A 17,943-nucleotide genomic window follows, 5' to 3' on the forward strand; every position below is an offset into this window, starting at 1 on the left:
TCACCAGTTTCACATCTATGCTTGTGGCACCAGCATCCAAGAAGTTTTCAACCAGTTCTTTGAAAGCACTGACCACAGAAGTGATTATCTGGGAACTTGAAAGGAGGCGAACTGTTGCTGCAGGCAACTGTTTCATTCTAGTTTTTAGCACAGTATCTAAAAGATAAATATGAAATTTATAAAAGACTCAAGCATTTCTAATAGTACAGACAGCAATAATAATGATACAATAATAATAATAGAAACAGCTCACATTTATTGAGCCTTACTGTATGCTAGGCTCTAGTTTAAGCATATACAGTATTAATTATCTCTTACCAGTATGCTTTGAAAGAGGTGCTACTATCATGTCTTTTTATAAGAGGACTGAAGAAAACTTGTCCAAGGTCATCCAGTTACTAAGAGGCAGAACTTAGACTTAAATACAGGTAAGTCACTCAATACTTCCTCTACTTTGTAATATAATTACCTCTAATAAATAAAAATGACTAGAGCAGGTACAAAAAACCCACAATAATATAAAAAAACAGTTTTTCTAATTTCTGTGACTACAGCTGCTTATCTACAGTCTGACTTTTCTACTAAATTTCAATCTGGTATTTCCAACTGCCTGCTGAGATGACTAGCTCAAACTCAAGGTATTCCAATGACAAACATCCACTTACTCAGAATCTAATCTGATCAACTCCTAAATCCCATCAATCCTTCCCTTGGTGTCTTGTACATTTAGTCCTTCCTTTTTCTTGGGGGGAGGGACGCTGAGGATTAAATCCAGGAACTTGGGCACACACTCCATCACTGAGCTACACTCCCAGCCCTAGATCTTCCTCTCTTTTTTTGGTACCAGGGATTGAACTTGGGACCCTGTGCTTTGGAGGCAGGTAGCAGAGCCACTGAGCTAAATCCCCGGCCCTAGAGCTTCCTTTCTGGTTCAGTCTCCTGACACTACACAATCTCCTAGTTAGCCTCCATGACTCTGGACCATTGGTCGCCATGCCTATTAGTTAAAATGATGATTACTACAAGAACAACTACCATTTATTAAGTGCACTTTATATATGGGATCTCATTTAATCCTCTAAATCAAGAAAAGGAAGCACTATGTAAAAGCTGTAATTATTATTATGATCACTTAAGAGGTATGAAAGAAATATAAAAATTTTAAAAATTAAAAGAAAAAAAGGCCACTAAACACAAATTGCCTAGCAGTAAAACTTTTTTTGAGAACCAAAATAAAAAATTTTAGTGTGGGCCCAAGTGAATTTAATTTGGAATTTAGAAATTTGTTTAATGCAACTGCATTTTGCACTTCTGTAACTATGTTAAATGGATTTGATTGCATGCTCTGCTACTTAGCCTCCTTTAAAGCAGAAGGCTTTCAAACAGTTTTCGAATCCCCTCCAAGATTTCAGGTACAGTTTTGTACTTATGTATGTGTTCCTGAAGAGAAGATCTGGATCCAAAACATTTGTCATGTTCTCAAAGTGTTTTGTGACTCATCAAAAGGGTAAGGACTACTAGTATAAAGTTTGAAAAGCAGGGTTTTAGTATATTAGGACAATGCAGTCTCTTCAAAAGAAATACTTGTTTATCCCTTTGTGTTCTCAATTCTACACTGTAGTTGAACAGGTTTACAACAGGTCTAATTGGCAACTGAAAGACAATTGTTGTAAAATTTTAACTGTTTTGCTATAACTGAACACATGTGCTCAGAGATCTATTTGAGAATTTAACAAGTGTAAACTATCTTTAAGACCATAAATCATCGCGTCCAGAACGTCTAGTGTTACCCAAGGGTACACCAGAGTACAGATGCATCATCTAGCTATTAAAAGCATATTTCTAACATAGAAAAGATATTTCATGCCTTGATCATATCTAAGAAGGTAGTTTTCACATAGGTATTTGTCTAATTAATTTTAAAGAAAAGTATAATAAACATTCCTCTAACTACTGTCATTAGCTCATCATAAGGCGAAAATAAATATCTTGTGTAATATGGTTAGAAATCAACAGCTACTTCCAGGTGTGACTAAAAACATTATAGTTAAAGAAATGAATATATCATTTTTAGAACTGTCTAGATTGAGAAATTCTACGACGTTCCACCTATTTAAAAAACAGCCAGAAAATTCTTTTTAGAGTAAATCACATTCAATTGTTGCTTTAAATTCTTTCTTCCTGCTTTTATATATTCAAAGACCGGTTTTATACTTCCTTCACTGAACAAAATAGGACAGCACTTGCACTTAGCCCATTTGATTTGGCATCATCATTGTGGGTTTGATCTATAAGCTGACAGATTAGAAATAATAAATCTTGCTATAGCTTCTCCTTCCCTACTGTAGCCTATGTCTCCTTTTTGTCTTTTAATGAAAACTATGAAAATTACCTAATTCTTAACAAAAGACAAGATGACCCTCTGAGGGAATACAAATCTAGGCAAGAATCAGTGTGAAAGCATCTATTTGCTAAGGGGTATACAGGAAAGAGACCTATATTGGAAGACAGACATTTAGGGTTTAATCTGAGCTCCTGAATCCAAATAGCTTGCAAAAACTTTAGCAAATTCATGCATTTGAGATTTGGTTCTGTTCCTTGAGAAAACACTGCATGCCACACCTATGTGACAAATAATAATCAAATATGAAAATGTGAAAACACATTGAAAAGAATTGGGGCTGGGGATGTAGGGTAGAGCACTAGCCTAGCATGTGTGACATACTAGGTTCAATCCCTAGCACTGCCCAAAAAAAAAAAAAAAAAAAGAAAGAAAATAAGGTCAATGCTATTCAGATGGCTTTAATGATATTTGTTCAGTTATGTGAGGAATTTAACTGGAATATATGAAATCATACCTATGGGTAAAAATTATATTTTGTGAAATACGGAGATAAACACAGCTATCTATACTTAGTTATGATAGCTCTTATTGAAAATTAGGTATATGTCAAGATTTTTACATGTATTATAATGTAATCCTCTGTAACTGACACTTTCAAGAAAATAGTCAAAAGTCACATAGCTTCAAAGCAATGGAGCCAAAATCCAAATTTGAAGTGTCTAAATGAGCATTATGGTATTTATTTTTGTTAGACCATACAGACATTTTTCTTCTTTTTTTTTTTTTTTGGTACCAGGGATCGAACTTGGGTCCTTGTGCTTGTGCAGCAGGCGATGAAACCACTGAGCTAAATCCCCGGCCCCAGACATTTTTCTTTTGAGGTTAATTTTATATGGGACTAAAATAACTCAAAATTTCCACAAAATGCTATAAAGAATAAAAACCTATCACTTTGTAATAGTGATTACTTTCACTTGAAAATGCTTTTTCTCAAATATCTATCCAAAAACTACCTCTTTAGTCCAGCTTCAAGAATTCTAAAGCTACAGAAAGTCTTTCCAGCTACTTCAGGCTGCACTGATTCTACCATGGATGTAGTACTATGTACAGGGTATGTGAAACAGTGTTTATTAAGATATATGTCAAGGGGCTGGGGATTTAGCTCAAAGGTTCTGGCACCTGCCTCGCAAGCACAAGGTCTTGAGTTCGATCCCCAGTACCAAAAAAAAAAAAAAAAAAAAGATATACGTCAAAAGTACTTATTATGAAAAAAAAAAAAAAAAAGTACTTATTATGTGCAATCCTATTCTTATTATGTGCAATCCTATTATAGTACCTATGATGGGATTCAAAGCAATCTATATGTACTTGTAAACTCTTAGGAGAAAAAAAAGCACATATAAAACATATGAAATTTTTAGTTTGTCACTTATACCTAAATCTGTGGGGGGGGCATAGAAATAGAACCACCCACAAAATAGTCAAGAAATGATTCTAAACACATTCATAATGCAGTTGTACTTCTTTTTTTTTTTTTTGGTACCGGGAATCGAATTCAGGACCTTGTGCTTGCCAGGCAGGTGTGATGCCACTAGGCTAAATCCCCGGCCCTTGAGGGGCTGTAATTCTTTTTTTTTTTTTTTTTTTTTTGGTACCGGGGAGCGAACTTGGGTCCTTGCGCTTGTGCAGCAGGTGGCAAAACCAGAGCTGGGGCTGTAATTCTTATGTCTCACTGTTGGGTGGCTTGAACCACGGGTGGTACATGAATGACTATACCATTGAGAAACTATCTATAAATTTTTTTAGTAAAAAGACCAATAAAAGTGATTAAATCTATTTGTACCACTGGTGGTACAAGCCATATGATGGGACGGTCATGCATGCACCACTGGTGGTTCAAGCCAGCGGGAATATGTTCAAAACAAAACAAAATAAAACAAACAAAAAATGCTGCTTAGAAGAGCCTAACCAGGTGGGAGTTGGGTGGGAATAAAACAATTCACATAAAAGGAAAATGAGGTAGGAACTATTTTGTGGCGAGTCCTGAATATCAGGTAATGGAAGGAAGTTATATAGGTATTAGATGCTTTACAACTAGGTATTGTCTCATTTGTTTCTCACAGCATCAAGATCAGGTATTAGTAGCCAAAATTTGATACACGAACAAACCAAACTGGGTAAATGATAAGAGTCAGGATTTAAGTCAGGTTTGTCTTATACTTCAAGCATGAACTCTTTTATCCCCAAACATACTCTCTCCCAAGGAGTTTGAATATCCAAATCGAGCTGGGTGGCCAAGAAAATTCTTCTGATCATCTAATTCACTATTGAGGGAAATTAATCTGACAGTGCAATGAAAATATAATTCATTCTCTTACAGGAAACATAAGGACAGGAGATGAACACTGATGAACAGGTAACGTTGTCTCCCAATGTACTGACTGAAGTGAAAACAGGTTTATTTCAACTTGTCAAAAATTTTGCCTATTTTTATACTCTATCTGAGGTAGCTACTTTATTGATAGAAATTTTCAATGAAATATTGTTTCTAATTCTAATTCAATCTGAAAAATCTTCCTATTATTCAATCTTCTTTATCATTAAATATTTCTACCACTTACAGAATTATTGGAGAAACTGTGAAAAACTTCCGTGAAGATGTAAACTGTACTCCATAGTCCAGTTGTTCCCAGTGAGTTAGAAGTCTTGCTTTACCCTGGTCAGGAGTTTCAAAAGGTGTTCCTTTTCACTGCATGGAAAAATACATACATCCCCTGGAAAACAAGCAACAGGGCATACAATCAATACCAAATGCAAAATTAGTCCTTGCCAGTAAGCAGTAAGATGTGTCCAAGTCATTTTCAACAGATTAGTGAAAGGCTGCAGCCAGTTTGTACATGGCAAAAGAACCTTTTTGGACTATGTACATATTATCTGGTGAAAAGCAGTAAAAGGTCAACCCAAAGTAACTCTTTTCATTTCTTTTCATTAAATTGAAAAATAAAAGTATCATCAGGGTAGCTTCCCATCCTTACATTTAGGTTATTGAACATGTTTCCTATTAGGAAATAGGATTACCTTTTTCTAAATATATAGTACTAATGTTTTCTTTAGATTGCCCTATTTGTAAAATGGTAGACATATAAATTGGTGGGGAAAAAATGAAATCTCTATATTGGGAAAAATGCTTTTGAGATATTTAATATTAGAACTGCCTTTGTACCTCAGTAGTTTTCTTCCAAAGAAAGATGACCTGATGTAACAGGTATAATGTTTGACTTAATTCACTTTTAAAATCACCACTGTGCCCCTTTTCAAGTTAGTTTTAAGGAGCATTACTAAAAGCCATTCTGTTTGTGATTTTATTAAACACCTACTTTTTTGGTTAATTAGAAAATCAGTGATTTGAAAATTTTACTTTGTACTATGTTAAGAGACGCTTCCCCTCAAAGCTTAGTCTGATTCCTAATGTATTAAGCAGTTCAAAAGTAGTTTAGCTGCAATAACCCCTTGTTATGGCTTGTGTCTAGATGTCACCCCAAAGTCTCATGCAGTCGTAGGTGGGGCTTTTTCAGAGGTGGCTGAATTTAGAATGTGTGATTGATTCATGGTGCAATGCTAGGCTTGAGGGCACTAGGATTAAGGGTGTGAGTTCTACCGTCCTAAGAACTCTGGATAGGATAAAAGGGGCAGAAAGATGTCGTTAAGGTCCCTTGTTGCTTCTGCTGTTTTCTCCTCCCATCAACTGTTGCCATGTGCCACCCTGACTAGGAGCCAGCTGATTATGGACTGAAACCTCTATGAACTGTAAGCTAAATAAACCTTTCCTCCTTTAACTTTGCATATTGGGTATTTTGTCTCAGCAATGAGAAAAGCATCTACAACACCCCTGAAGTTTAGCAGACTCAAGTTTCATTGGGTTTAACTAAAAAATTTAAATATAGGGCCCAGAACATGTATGCACATATAAAATTGAACAAGACATGTCTCCAGTCTTGAGAAAATTGTTTTCCAAGAGATGTTAAGAAAAAATACGCATAAACATCTCAACAGTAGGGCAGAATCTGCTGTCAGAACTACAATCCAGAGTATCCAGATATTTCGGCTGGAACCACCATCTTCCAGTAATTTGCCAAAGTGACAAACACAAAGGGAAAGAGGAGGGGAACCCAGTATATGTTCTCCAGGCCTTTTAGAAAACATGGGCTTGTTCCTTTGGCCACATACATGCCAAACTACAAAAAGGATGGGGTTGTAGACATCAAAGGAATGAATACTGTTCAAAAAGAATTGCCATACAAATGTTACCGTGGCAAAACTGGAAGAGTCTACAATGTTACCCAGCATGCTTTTGGCATTGTTGTAAACAAGCAAGTTAAGTGCAAGATTCTCGTTGAGAGGATTAATGTGCATACTGACCATACTAAACAGTCAGAGTCAAGACAGCTTCCTGAAATGTGTCAAGGAAAATGTTCAGAAAAAGAAGGAAGCCAAAGAGAGAAGTACCTGGGTTCAACTGAAGCACCAGCCTGTCCTGCCTAGAGAAGCATACTTTGTAAGCATCAATGGGAAGGAGCCTGTATTGTTGGAACCTATTCCCTATGAATTCATGGCATAAGCTAGGGATGTAGCTTTGCCATTCAGCACCTAATTAACAGCTAAGTGTTCTAGGCCCTACTTAAAAATAAAGAATCTGTGCTGTAAGGATGGTTTTCTTAACTGAACAGGTGTGTGGTGCCTTTACCTCAGAGAAACAAGTATTTGGAGCAGATTCTCATTGTACCTAGTTAACTGTGTCAAGTCTTTACTCTTTAGTCTTTTTCTTGCTGAAAGATGTGAGGTATTGTGCAGGTGTATAACCAAATGGCCAAATATTTATGAAATATTTATATTAGCTCAAAGATCCTCTAAATTACCACGAGGAAAAGTCATATCAAAATAAATGGAAGTCAATATATGGAATTTCGGTTAAATAAATTGTTTAAAGCACACACACACACACACACACACACACACACACACACACAAAAGGGTACTCAGGAAATACAGGAGAAAGGTTTCTTATTGCTGAAGCCAAAGACTTGATACTACCTTGTCAACTACCTTATTCTTGAAGGATCAGCTCAAATGACAGCTCTTTAGTGAAACCCTCAGCAGTAATGACCTGTTTATGTACTGCACAGACTTTAACTGAAAGTACTTTAATTACAGGAATATATTATGTAATTCAGGATGGCCTTGAACTCACCGTGTAGGCCCAGGCTGGCCTCGAACTCATGGCAATCCTCCTGCCTCAGCCCCTCCAAATGCTGGGATTATTGGCGTGCACCACCACACCTGGCTACAGCACACTATATATTGAGTTCTTTCCATAATATTTGTTTTCCCACTAGCCTGAGTACCTTAGGAATAAGAACTGGTACAGACCAAGTTTTAGAGATGTTGGAAGATAGCATTAAGCTGAGTGTTTATGGAGTAAGCATAAACCATTTTCACAGGGCTTGGAAGGAAACTATGAAACTATGTGTGCTTTCAAATTCTCAGGAGCATATGAGCTAAAAAAAAGTGAAGAACCTCTATTCTAGATCACAGGTGTGTTAGAATGTGTCTAAAAGAAGAAAAATTCTTTTGCTTTTCCTTTAAACCATGCACTTACTAGTGTTTAGAGTATAACATCCAATTTATTGTTCCTAGCAAAAAAGATTAAAATCTGTGTTTGGGCTTGCCTAGCATGTGTGAAGCCTTGGGTTTAATCTCCAGCACCACAAAAAAATGTTTTCTGAGCAGGTATCTTCTTCTATTCCAATGTTATTTTTATGAATTTTTACATAAAAATGTTAGTGATGATTTTTCACATATCAAAAGAACTTCAAAACAAAGTATGTATCTCATGGCTAGCTCCTAATATTTACTAAATTAAAGAGAATTCAATTCATTTTTAAAGCTGGGCTAATAATCTTGTGAAGCATTAACACCTCTGAACTGTACCACTGAATATAAATAATCACCGTAGGTTTCTATTGTATGGTTCAGAGAGGCAAATACAATATTAGTTTTCTAATCAAGTACAACAATGAGGTCTACCTTTCCATGTTTAAAAGCGTTCAGCATGTGTTTCACATTTTTAATTGGTTTAGTATAAGCTATTTTAAAAGCAGACTTAAATTTGGCGTCATGTAATTGCTACATCTATGGCTGATTAAGTTAGGATTTTAGTGTGGTGAGCTAATAAATACATCAGAAGTTCATTGTCCTACATGGTGTCAATTATCTATTGTTTGTTCGTGGCCATATATTATACTTCAGTCTCAGTCAATCAATCTGAAAATAGAGGAGGGAGATGGAGGATGGCTTCTAAAGGGCAGTCAAGACATGTACCATGGGAGAAGGAGAAAGTTATTTAGCAAACATTTAAGCAGGTCATGAGCGAGACCGAAAGGAAAAGATTAAAAAACAGATGAACTATTAATTATAAAATATGATAAATACATTACAAAATTCAGAGAATGGTATAAATTCCTAGAGGAGGTGATACCTGAGTAGTCTGGCTGGGCAGGTAGGATCAGCAGTCAGGGCAGGAAGTAGGAAAGAGTATTAAAAGAGTGACGGCAGGATGGTTCTTGTTAAGAGTTAGAGCGCCCATGTCTAGGGATGGCTGAGATAAGACTGAGTCCCCTTCTGCCTCTGCACTGTTACTAACTGGTCCTCTGTGTCACACAAAGAACGTCAGATTTTACTAAAATGCAAATGGAGAATTCTGTTAAGTATTTCACAAATATCTCTCTGCCAAGTTGGAATAGAAAAAGGAAGAGGAACAACAAAAGAGCACCTGATTTTCTGGAGTAATTTACTTGAGGGAAAGAATGCGCGTGTGGGGATCAAGTTCATAGTAAAGCAGGACACACGGGCTTTGACCAACTGGATAAGGACTGTAAAGGAAAAGAAGGAGTCATCCTAAGACAAGGGTGACTACCGTCCTACTTTGCACAGGATGGTTCTGGTTCTGGTTCTGGTTCTGGTTTACACTGTTCTCTTGCAGTAGTTATTCCTAGCGCTCCCTTTTACTCTCACGACAGTCTCAGTTTGGATGATACATTCTAGTAATCACTGTACCACTGACATTCAGCTGTCTGGCTGCTTACTCTGCAGAGAGCAGTGCCTTCAGATAAGATTAGGAGCAAAGTCAGGAGGTGACTGTGGGAGGGGGCAGGGGATAAATCAGGAATACACTGAGTTCTGTTTACATTTGTTTGGTTTGAGGTAGAAGGTCATCTAGCAAGATGAACATGAGTATCAAGCTAGGCATGGTGATGCACACCTGTAATCCCAGCACTTGGGAAGCTGAGGCAGGAGACCACTTGAACCTAGGAGTTTGAAGTCAGCGTGGGCAACACAGCAAGACCCTACCTCTTAAAATGAACACACACAACAGTGTTTGTCCTATCAAAGTTTACCACATAAAGTAGACTAAATGGACATTCACTTATCACTTTCATCAGCACACTGTCTTTGTCTTTCTCCAATCAGTCTCAAATATACTCAAGAAAGGGAAAAGTATTTATTAAAAAAAAAATTTCTCCCACATTTTTGTTTTTATTTTTTTGGTAACAGGCAATTAGCAGGGATGCATGGCAGGGTCAGTAGAGTGGATAAACCTCACCCTCGTGGGCCTAACACAGCACAGACAGTACAGGACGACACAGCCAACAGGAGCGGCCAAGGGCCCTGAGATGCTGAGCATGGCCACACTCAATCTCCATCCGGAAAGAAAACGGTCTCACTTTGGGTAACAAGTGAATAGCAAGCCAACTCCCATGAAGCAGCTAAGTGTTTTCAAACTACTGCAATATATGTGTTAATTGGTTTCATTTATACGGCTAGTTTATCTTAGTTTGTTGAAAAGACAGATTTGTGTTATTATCTGTTTGTTTCTTTTCTATAAAAATCTTTTGGTTTATGTCTTGTACTCTAAGTGACTTCTTTGAAGATAATGACACATAGTATAAAAACTATTTCTATAAAAAAAGAGTGCAGCTAACATATCATAAAATCTTGAGTATGATTAAGCTCAAAATTTCTGTACTGAATGAGGAAAGTACACATAAACAATTCAGAAAGACTTAAGGATTGAAACCAAATTATTTTCATTAGACTCCAGTTGGCCAAAAAGAGAAATGCTTCTCAAGCATTTTGATTAATCAATTCCTTATAATAACGTGAATTACAGTGTCTTGTAATTTTTACTAAAATTACCCACTATTTTCTAGATTCTATGCAAACAACAGGAGAAAAAAGTCTTACATATAAAAAAGGCCCAATGATAAAAAGCATGATAGAAAAAACAGAACCCTATACCAGATCAGAATTCTTTAAAATTAATTCTTATATACTACAAACCACTGAATTGTATGTTTTAATTGTGAAGCATAGATTTCAAATAGGTGAATTTAATAGTATTAGAATTTAATAATAATAGAATTTAATATGAATTATATCTCAATAAGCAATCAAAAAATACCGTTGTTAGACTGGACCTTCTCCTGGCATGCACAGGGCCCTGGGTGTGAGTCCTAGTGAGCAAACAAAACACAACACCCCAAACCACGGCAAAGTCCCATTTTTGTTTATATCAAGTATATTCATGCTCTGATGGAACCATCACACTACATCCATTTCCAGAACTTTTTCATCATGCAAAGCTGAATCTCTGTACCCATTAAACATTAACTCCCCATTCCTTCTTCTCCTCAACCCCTGGCAACATAAACCTTAAGCTTTTAAGTGGTTAGAATAAAGCTAAAATTCTTACCAGATTATGTATAATATTTGTTAAGGTCCAAGCAACAGGAACACTGAAGAAAGGAATGCTGAGTAAGACAATATGAAGCAAGCCAACTCCTAATGCATATGTCAGCCACATGCCCCGGCTGTTCATTACACGAGTATTTGGATTCACCTCACTGTGGGCAACTCCAACATTCATGTTTGCTCTGTAGGGAAGAAATGAAATGAATCCACACCGATGCATTTAGGAAGCCTAAAACCTAATTCTGACATGACAAAAAGCTACCAGGATTATTTTTTCCCTGTTATTCTGAAATAGACAGACATACCCTCCAAAATATGATACTTGCCAATCCTGATGTAGGGAGTAAAGAATCCTTAACATCTGAATTTACAGAAAGATAACAAGACTTGTTTTTATGGCTCCCTTACCACAGTTTGTCTTTCCGCATGTTGGTTTTACTAAACAAAATAATGCTCAGGAAAATATAAGCTGAAAAGAGAATAACCTACATTTTTTAAAATATATCATGAGTACGAAATAAAATCCTCCTGACTCAGCCTCTTAAGAGATGTGTGCCACCACATCCAGCTCTGTTGTTTACATCCATAATTGGGGGAAATGTAATATTTAATTAGAGGTAAATGAGAATAAGACACTTTGTTCCATACAAGTTTTCTTCTATTCTCTGGGGTCTATCTATTGCACATGAATCCTAGATGAAGAACCCTCGCTTCACAAAGATGTAGGCCCAGCACAGTAAAAAATTAGAATCTAACTGGATAAAAGGATAGAGCAAGAAGCAATCTCCTAGAGAAAAATGGGTATCTATTAAAAACAAAAACCCGTCATTTCTTTTTCACTCACTATATTAATTTTTAAATTTCAACAAGTCTTAAGGTAGTTGTGCAACATAGTCTTTAAAGGTTAAGAAATACCTAAATCACATCCAGATAAACGACATGAAACAAGGAGAAACGGAGTTTTAAAAAAATTTAGTCAAAATAGGACCAGTTCTTCCCAGCCCCATTTGTGCTGTCTTTCTTAATGAACAAAATTTCATAACAAAATAACAAGTTAATACATTACTTATCATTATCTTCAAAGCAGTGACTCAGCGTACAAGACATAAGCCAAAGATTCTTACAAAAAAGAAACAAACAGATAATGAATACAAAGTAAAAAGTCAGGAGTTAGCCAGACATGGTGGCACACGCCTATAATCCCAGCACTGGGAGGCTGAGGCAGGAGCACTGCTGAGAGTTGGAGGCCAGCTTGGGCTATATAGTGAGTTTAAGGCCAGCCTGAACTACCTAGCCAGACCCTGGCTCAAAGCCAAGCCAAATCAAACCAAAAGACAAAAACGACAACAAAGACAGGAGTTAAACTTCGAAACAAAATATTAAAGAAAAAAATGACCCAGCAAGTTAGCTGAGTAGCCAGATTCTTACAGCTAATGCACTGTTCTGTATATACAGAGGTCAGAGTTCAAAGCACTCCTTTTTGAACACTGAAACTGGGAGGAACATGCCTTGACAATGTGCACAATTTACATGGTCAAGGGATAACATCTGTGTCTCACTTTTCTGACACAACTAGGTTAAAGTGGTGAATCTTTCTTCTGTATATTTCTCTATAGTCAACTCCCCTAAAACTTTACTTTCTCTTAAAGCTTTCCATGCCCCTTTCATGTTCAAGATGAACACCAAAGGAAGGACCTATAACAGTCTCGGTCATTTTAGTGAAGATGCTTATTTGGGTTTAAGAATTCCGTAAAGGAAATCAAACAGCCGGAAGAATACCTATCATCCCAGGAAGAAGGTTCAACGGGGCTAGATCACATTCGTAACAGCTCTAATTTGAAACTATATAAACGTTTTCTATTACAGAGTTAACAGAGAGACAGGAATTCCTCCTAACCCCAACCAGCAAGTGTTTTGGGGCATAATGTACCTTTCTTTTACCCTCTGAAGATCTCTGGAATAGGCATCAAGGCATAGAGCGACCAAGTTACAGGGACAAAGCACAAGCCTCTCCGCAAATGTACGTGAGTAAATCCTTCTATGAACATCCACCGTATATCACATACTACTTCTAAATGTTACAGTATACAGAGGATATTCCACCACTGCAGATATTTTTCCTGCTTTCCACAAGATGGAAAAAGAAGGCTGGAAAAGAGGTCTAAAATTTGCATCTCAGGGGAGAGGGGAAGGGGACATAAAGAGACTAAGACGCGCTTTACGTGTAAGAACTCCCTCCGCTAAACGGAATCATCATGTGTGTGCAACCATACGCTAATAAAAGTTCTAAAAAGAAAGAGAAGAAAACAAATTTACACCTGCGGGGCAGGGCTGAGCTGGCCGGTGCCAAGTTACCCGGAAGTAGAAACTCTCCGCAGGAGCCGCGCCTCCCCGCGACCAGCGAACAAAGGCTCGGGGGCGGGGAGCGGGTGTTGGCGCCGCCCTCGCCCGGCTGCGGGACCCCGACCGTCGGGGACCCTCCCGCTCGTCCCGGAGCCCCGTCCACCGCCTCTGCCCGCCCCTTCGAGGTCGCAGCTCAGCATCCCGTGGGGGCCGTGGCGCCGCGACGAGGACCCGGGGGCGGCCGGTGTCTGGGGCCTCTCGCTCGTAGCGCAAGCAGCGCGCCGCCGAGGCGGCCGCAGCCTTCCCTTCTCTCCTCGCTCGGCACGGACCCCTTGAAGCCCACAGCCCCGGCTGCGCTCTTGCCCACTTACCCGCCTCCCGCTGTAGGCGGCGCAGGACACCCCGGCAGCAACATCATCCTTGGCTCAGGGTCGGCCCTGTGAGGTGCTGCGTACGGAAGCGGTGCGGGCAGGACTTCCTATCGGGATTGGCTAGTAGCCGCGTCAATCCCGCTTCTCCTTGAGGGGCGGGACTACGGGGCACGACGGGTGCCCGCCCCGTCGCGCACGCGCACTGTAGCTAGTGGGGAGTCGCGCGAAGCGGGGTTGGGGTCTAGGTGGGATTGGGGTCTAGGTGGGATGCTGGCTGCTGGCGGCTCGCCGGTGGACGGTAGTAGCCCTCCTTGCACCAGCTGGAAGGTTTTGTCGTGTGGCCGCAAGGCGTCCGTTCTTACTCTGTCCTAGGTTTGAAGGTACCGCTCCTCAACTCCCGCCTGCTGGGGCCCGGCCCGCGGCCGCGGTGGGCGCCTCCCCCGGGGCGGGAAGCGGGCAGAGGAGGGCACACAGGTGGGGAGCGCGGGCCGAGGGGCTGCGCTAGCGGAGGCCCATTTCCCAGACGCTTCTGGCGCAGGTCTTAAGGTTGTCTTCCTGGCAGAAAATTTAATCACAACAACCGTAACTTGATTTGTGATTGTGAGCATGGCGTTGTCGTAATGTGGTATGCTGTGACCCACGACGGGTACCCATAGACTCATCCTTTAGTCGCTGCCCTTGCAGGTGCCATTCTGCGTTTATCCCCACGCCGAGTGCAGGCACCAGTACATCCTGAGAACACGTGGATATCAAAGAGGAAAAGACTTGATTAGATTTTTATTTTTGGTACTGGAGATCGAACTCAGGACCTTGCGCTTTCGAGGCAGGCACGGTGCCACTGAGCTAAATCCCCGGCCCCATTGATTAAGAGTTTTTCAATCATCTTTGAAATTAGATTACCTTTATTGTACGTAAATTATTATTTTTTTTTCTGAACTAACTTGCCAAAACATTTCAAAAGTTGATTTAAGAGAATGTTGGCTCTATGTGTGTAAATATCTAACGTTTCTGTTGGGTTAAATTTAGTCTGCCCTTTAAATTAGTACTACTTGTGTTCTCCCTAGAAAAATCTGTTGAATTGTCTCATCCCTACTTCTTTTTTTAGGTACACCCGGTGTCCTTAATTGACCTTGCTGGTCATTAGCATACCTGGAGTGTTCCACTTAACCTTTCAGCAGACGTGGAAGAATGACTATCCCAACATTTCTCAGACATTCTGTGCTGTGAACTTGTGAGCCTGGCATGAACCCTCTACTTTTCAAGAATCATTTGGTACACATGTAATAGAATGGTACATTCTAAAGCTACTGTGTATGGTTAATATAAAATCTTTGTCCTCAAAGGACTCTGAGGCAGGAGAGAAGGAAAATGGAATGACCTGTGGTTAGTTTGGATTAAAAATAAGGAAAAGGTGCTGCAGGAGTGAAAGGAATGGAAGGCCTAATCTATTAGGGACATGAAATGTGCGGCGGTGGAGCGGTGAGGGCATTAAAACAGGGAAGAACGTCTTTGAGGAGATGACACTGAAAGAAAATCTGGAGGGAAGGGCAGAAGTCAGCCTAGAAGGGAATTCTGTGAGCTAAGGGGCATGGTGGTAGGAAATTACCAAGGTAGGTAGAGATCCATTTGTTAAGGAGTTTGAACTTGACCTAGTTAGCAGTTGGAAACCATATACAAAAATTTAAGTAGGGTAGCAATATGATGAAATTTTAGAAACTATCTTATAGGTGGTTGAAATTGGAGTGAAAACATTAATTAGCTGGCTGTTGCTGCAGATAAGAGGAGAAATTTTAAGAGGCTGAACAGCGGCTATACTGAGAATAGAGGATTGGTTTGAGAAGTATTTAGAAGTAGGATAGAAAGGACTGGGTCCTAAGATGTGGACGTTGACAGTTTCTATGGTGTCAGGGTTCGCTTTGAGTGCCTGCATGGAAAATTCCGGGCACAGCCTTCGGAGTCAAACATCCAAGGGTGTACATCTGCTGTATAATAGTGTCTGATCTTGAAAAAGTCATCAAGCCTTTAAATGTCATTCGGAATAGAGGAATGATAGTATACATGGGGGTGCTGTAAAGATTAAAAGTGATAAAGTGTATCAAGTTTTTACCTTAGCTGTTGTTTTTATTATCAAGAAATACAGGAGAAAGATTCTGAGATCAGTTTGGAAAACATTTAAGTGCAGGTTGCCTCCAAGTAGGTGAAGAAGGCCCTGGAGCCTGGAAGAAAAGTTGTTAGGAGGAACATTTGGTCTAGGAATGAATGGAAACAAGTTTAAAATTAGAATATAAAGAGAAAGAGTTATGGCAATGGTGAAAATTGCTGGAAAGGACACACTTTAATGTTTACATTGGCACAAGAAAGATGCTGATATTATTTTTAGTGGCCCTTCATTTAGTGTTTATAAAGTGCTCAGGGTGAGTGAAGTGCTGTGATGGGTGTCTGTGCATCCAGAGATACATACTACATGATTCCTTGCACTCTCAAGTTATACACTCAGGACTGGTAGGTGATAAGCATCCCATGAGTGCAAACCAAACACATTAGGAGTTAAGGGAGGGGGAAGGATCATCCCAATTGGGTGATCAGAAAGGATTGTGTTGCAGATAATACTGGAACTGGGTCCAGAGTGATATGCAGCATTGCATTAGGAGGATATGTGGAGTACAAATACATAGATTGCTAACAGAGGAATGGAAGTATTTAACCTTGGTGACTAACAACAATATACTATTAAAGAGAAATAACAAAGTTAAGTGGAACATGTGAGGGAAGATCTCACGATGAGTTCTGTTTCACAAATATTTATTTGGGTAACAATGGCACTAATTGTTACAAATATCTGTCTTAAGCGAGACATCACTTTTAGGGATATAAATTTTGGTTTGGGTCTTAAGGTACTTAAGGAGAGGGGAAGGGTTGAGAAATGTTCACATTTCTGGGAAGAAAGTGAAGACCTCAAAGTGGTCAAGGAAGTATAGATGGAAATAGTGTTGAGGATTAGGCAATATCAGCATCACAGATTTCAAGGAAGTCAAGGAGTATGAGTCTTGAAGAATGGATTTAGTGACTCAAGATATCAGTGAGCTTGAAAAGAAATAAAATCCTAACAGTGGTTAAAGTGGTAGCCATTTTGCTAGGGTTATAGAAGTAAGTTAGTGATAGGGAATTAATGACAGTCAATGTAGGGTATTTACTTTGTCTTCATAAAAAAAAGTGAAGCTGGCCATGGTGGCGCATGCCTGTAATACCAACACTTTAGAGGCTGAGACAAGAGGAGCACAAGTTTGAGCCCAGCCTCAGCAACTTAGACCCTGTCTGAAAAGAAAAAAAGGACTGAGGATGTAACTTTGGGCAAAGACCCTGTGTTCAATCCCTGATAGTACATAAAACAACAACAACAGAAAAGAGAAAGATGATTGCTGGCATAATAGAGTTGAGGGATTTTTGTATTTTTGCTTTCAGTGGCAAAATGCTCATGGGGAAACTCATTAAATGAAATTAGGTGAAAGTGTCAGTAATTAATTGAAAATGTTAGTGCCTTAGCCTTTTCAGGCTGCTATACCAAAATACCATATGCGGGGTAGGCTGTAGACAGCAGAAAGATTTTCTCGCAAGTCTGACAGAAGAACAGCATCGAGGCGGACTTAGTATCCGGTGAGGACCTGATTGCTGGCTCGTAGGTGGCGCCATCTGCTTGTGTTCTTCCAAGATGGGAGGGGGAAGGCAGCTCTCTGAATATCCTTAACAAGGGCTCTGATCTCAGTCACTAAGGCTTCAGCCTCATGACCTCGGCCTACCCCCTCTAATTCTATGAACTTGTGGGTTCAGCATTTCAACATGAATTTTGGAGGGAGGAAAGCATTCATAGCACTTCATGAGGAGAGAAGAGACACTGACCTGGCCCTAAGGGAAGAAGAATATGCATAGAGATGCAGACATCTTACGAAAGAAGAGGACATGGTGGAATGGGATAGGCAAGGTGTAATAAGAGTTTATGCTATGCCACAATCTCAGTAAACTAAGTGATGAAGATTAGGATGAAATTAGGGGCTTAAAAACAAAAAAGAAAGATGATTT

General features: G+C 39.3%; 2 protein-coding genes and 1 pseudogene across 19 annotated transcripts in view; 1 reads left to right on the forward strand and 2 right to left on the reverse strand.

The window, feature by feature from the left end:
- The window catches only part of LOC147828522 (PMS1 protein homolog 1-like), a 165,754-nt gene extending 165,604 nt beyond the window's left edge, over positions 1-150 (reverse strand). For all 12 annotated transcript variants that reach the window (XR_015450650.1, XR_015450649.1, XR_015450655.1 and 9 more), the window contains exon 1: positions 5-150. Coding sequence is in view for 3 of the 12 variants with exons in the window: in XM_087209642.1 (XP_087065768.1) it covers positions 5-136 (132 nt within the window). In the remaining 9 variants the exon portion in view is untranslated. The remainder of the gene's footprint in view (positions 1-4) is intronic.
- LOC147828524 (ORM1-like protein 1) lies at positions 1-13,987 on the reverse strand (annotated as a pseudogene). Its single transcript, XR_015450658.1, has 4 exons — positions 13,867-13,987; positions 11,154-11,334; positions 4,966-5,118; positions 1-156 (listed from the first exon to the last, which is right to left on the reverse strand). The product of XR_015450658.1 is annotated as an ORM1-like protein 1 (transcript).
- The window catches only part of LOC147828525 (PMS1 protein homolog 1-like), a 22,082-nt gene continuing 17,958 nt past the window's right edge, over positions 13,820-17,943 (forward strand). Inside the window, exons 1-2 of one of the 6 annotated variants that reach the window (XM_087209648.1) lie at positions 13,820-13,939; positions 14,972-15,138. The gene's annotated coding sequence lies outside the window, so the exon portion shown is untranslated. The other 5 variants (XM_087209649.1, XM_087209646.1, XM_087209645.1 and 2 more) reach the window with 5 other exon arrangements.

The sequence above is a fragment of the Heterocephalus glaber genome, unplaced genomic scaffold, assembly GCF_053883595.1.
Source record: "Heterocephalus glaber isolate CG9 unplaced genomic scaffold, H.glaber_assembly_v1.0 deba00001058, whole genome shotgun sequence".
In the NCBI taxonomy this organism is placed as follows: domain Eukaryota; kingdom Metazoa; phylum Chordata; class Mammalia; order Rodentia; family Bathyergidae; genus Heterocephalus; species Heterocephalus glaber.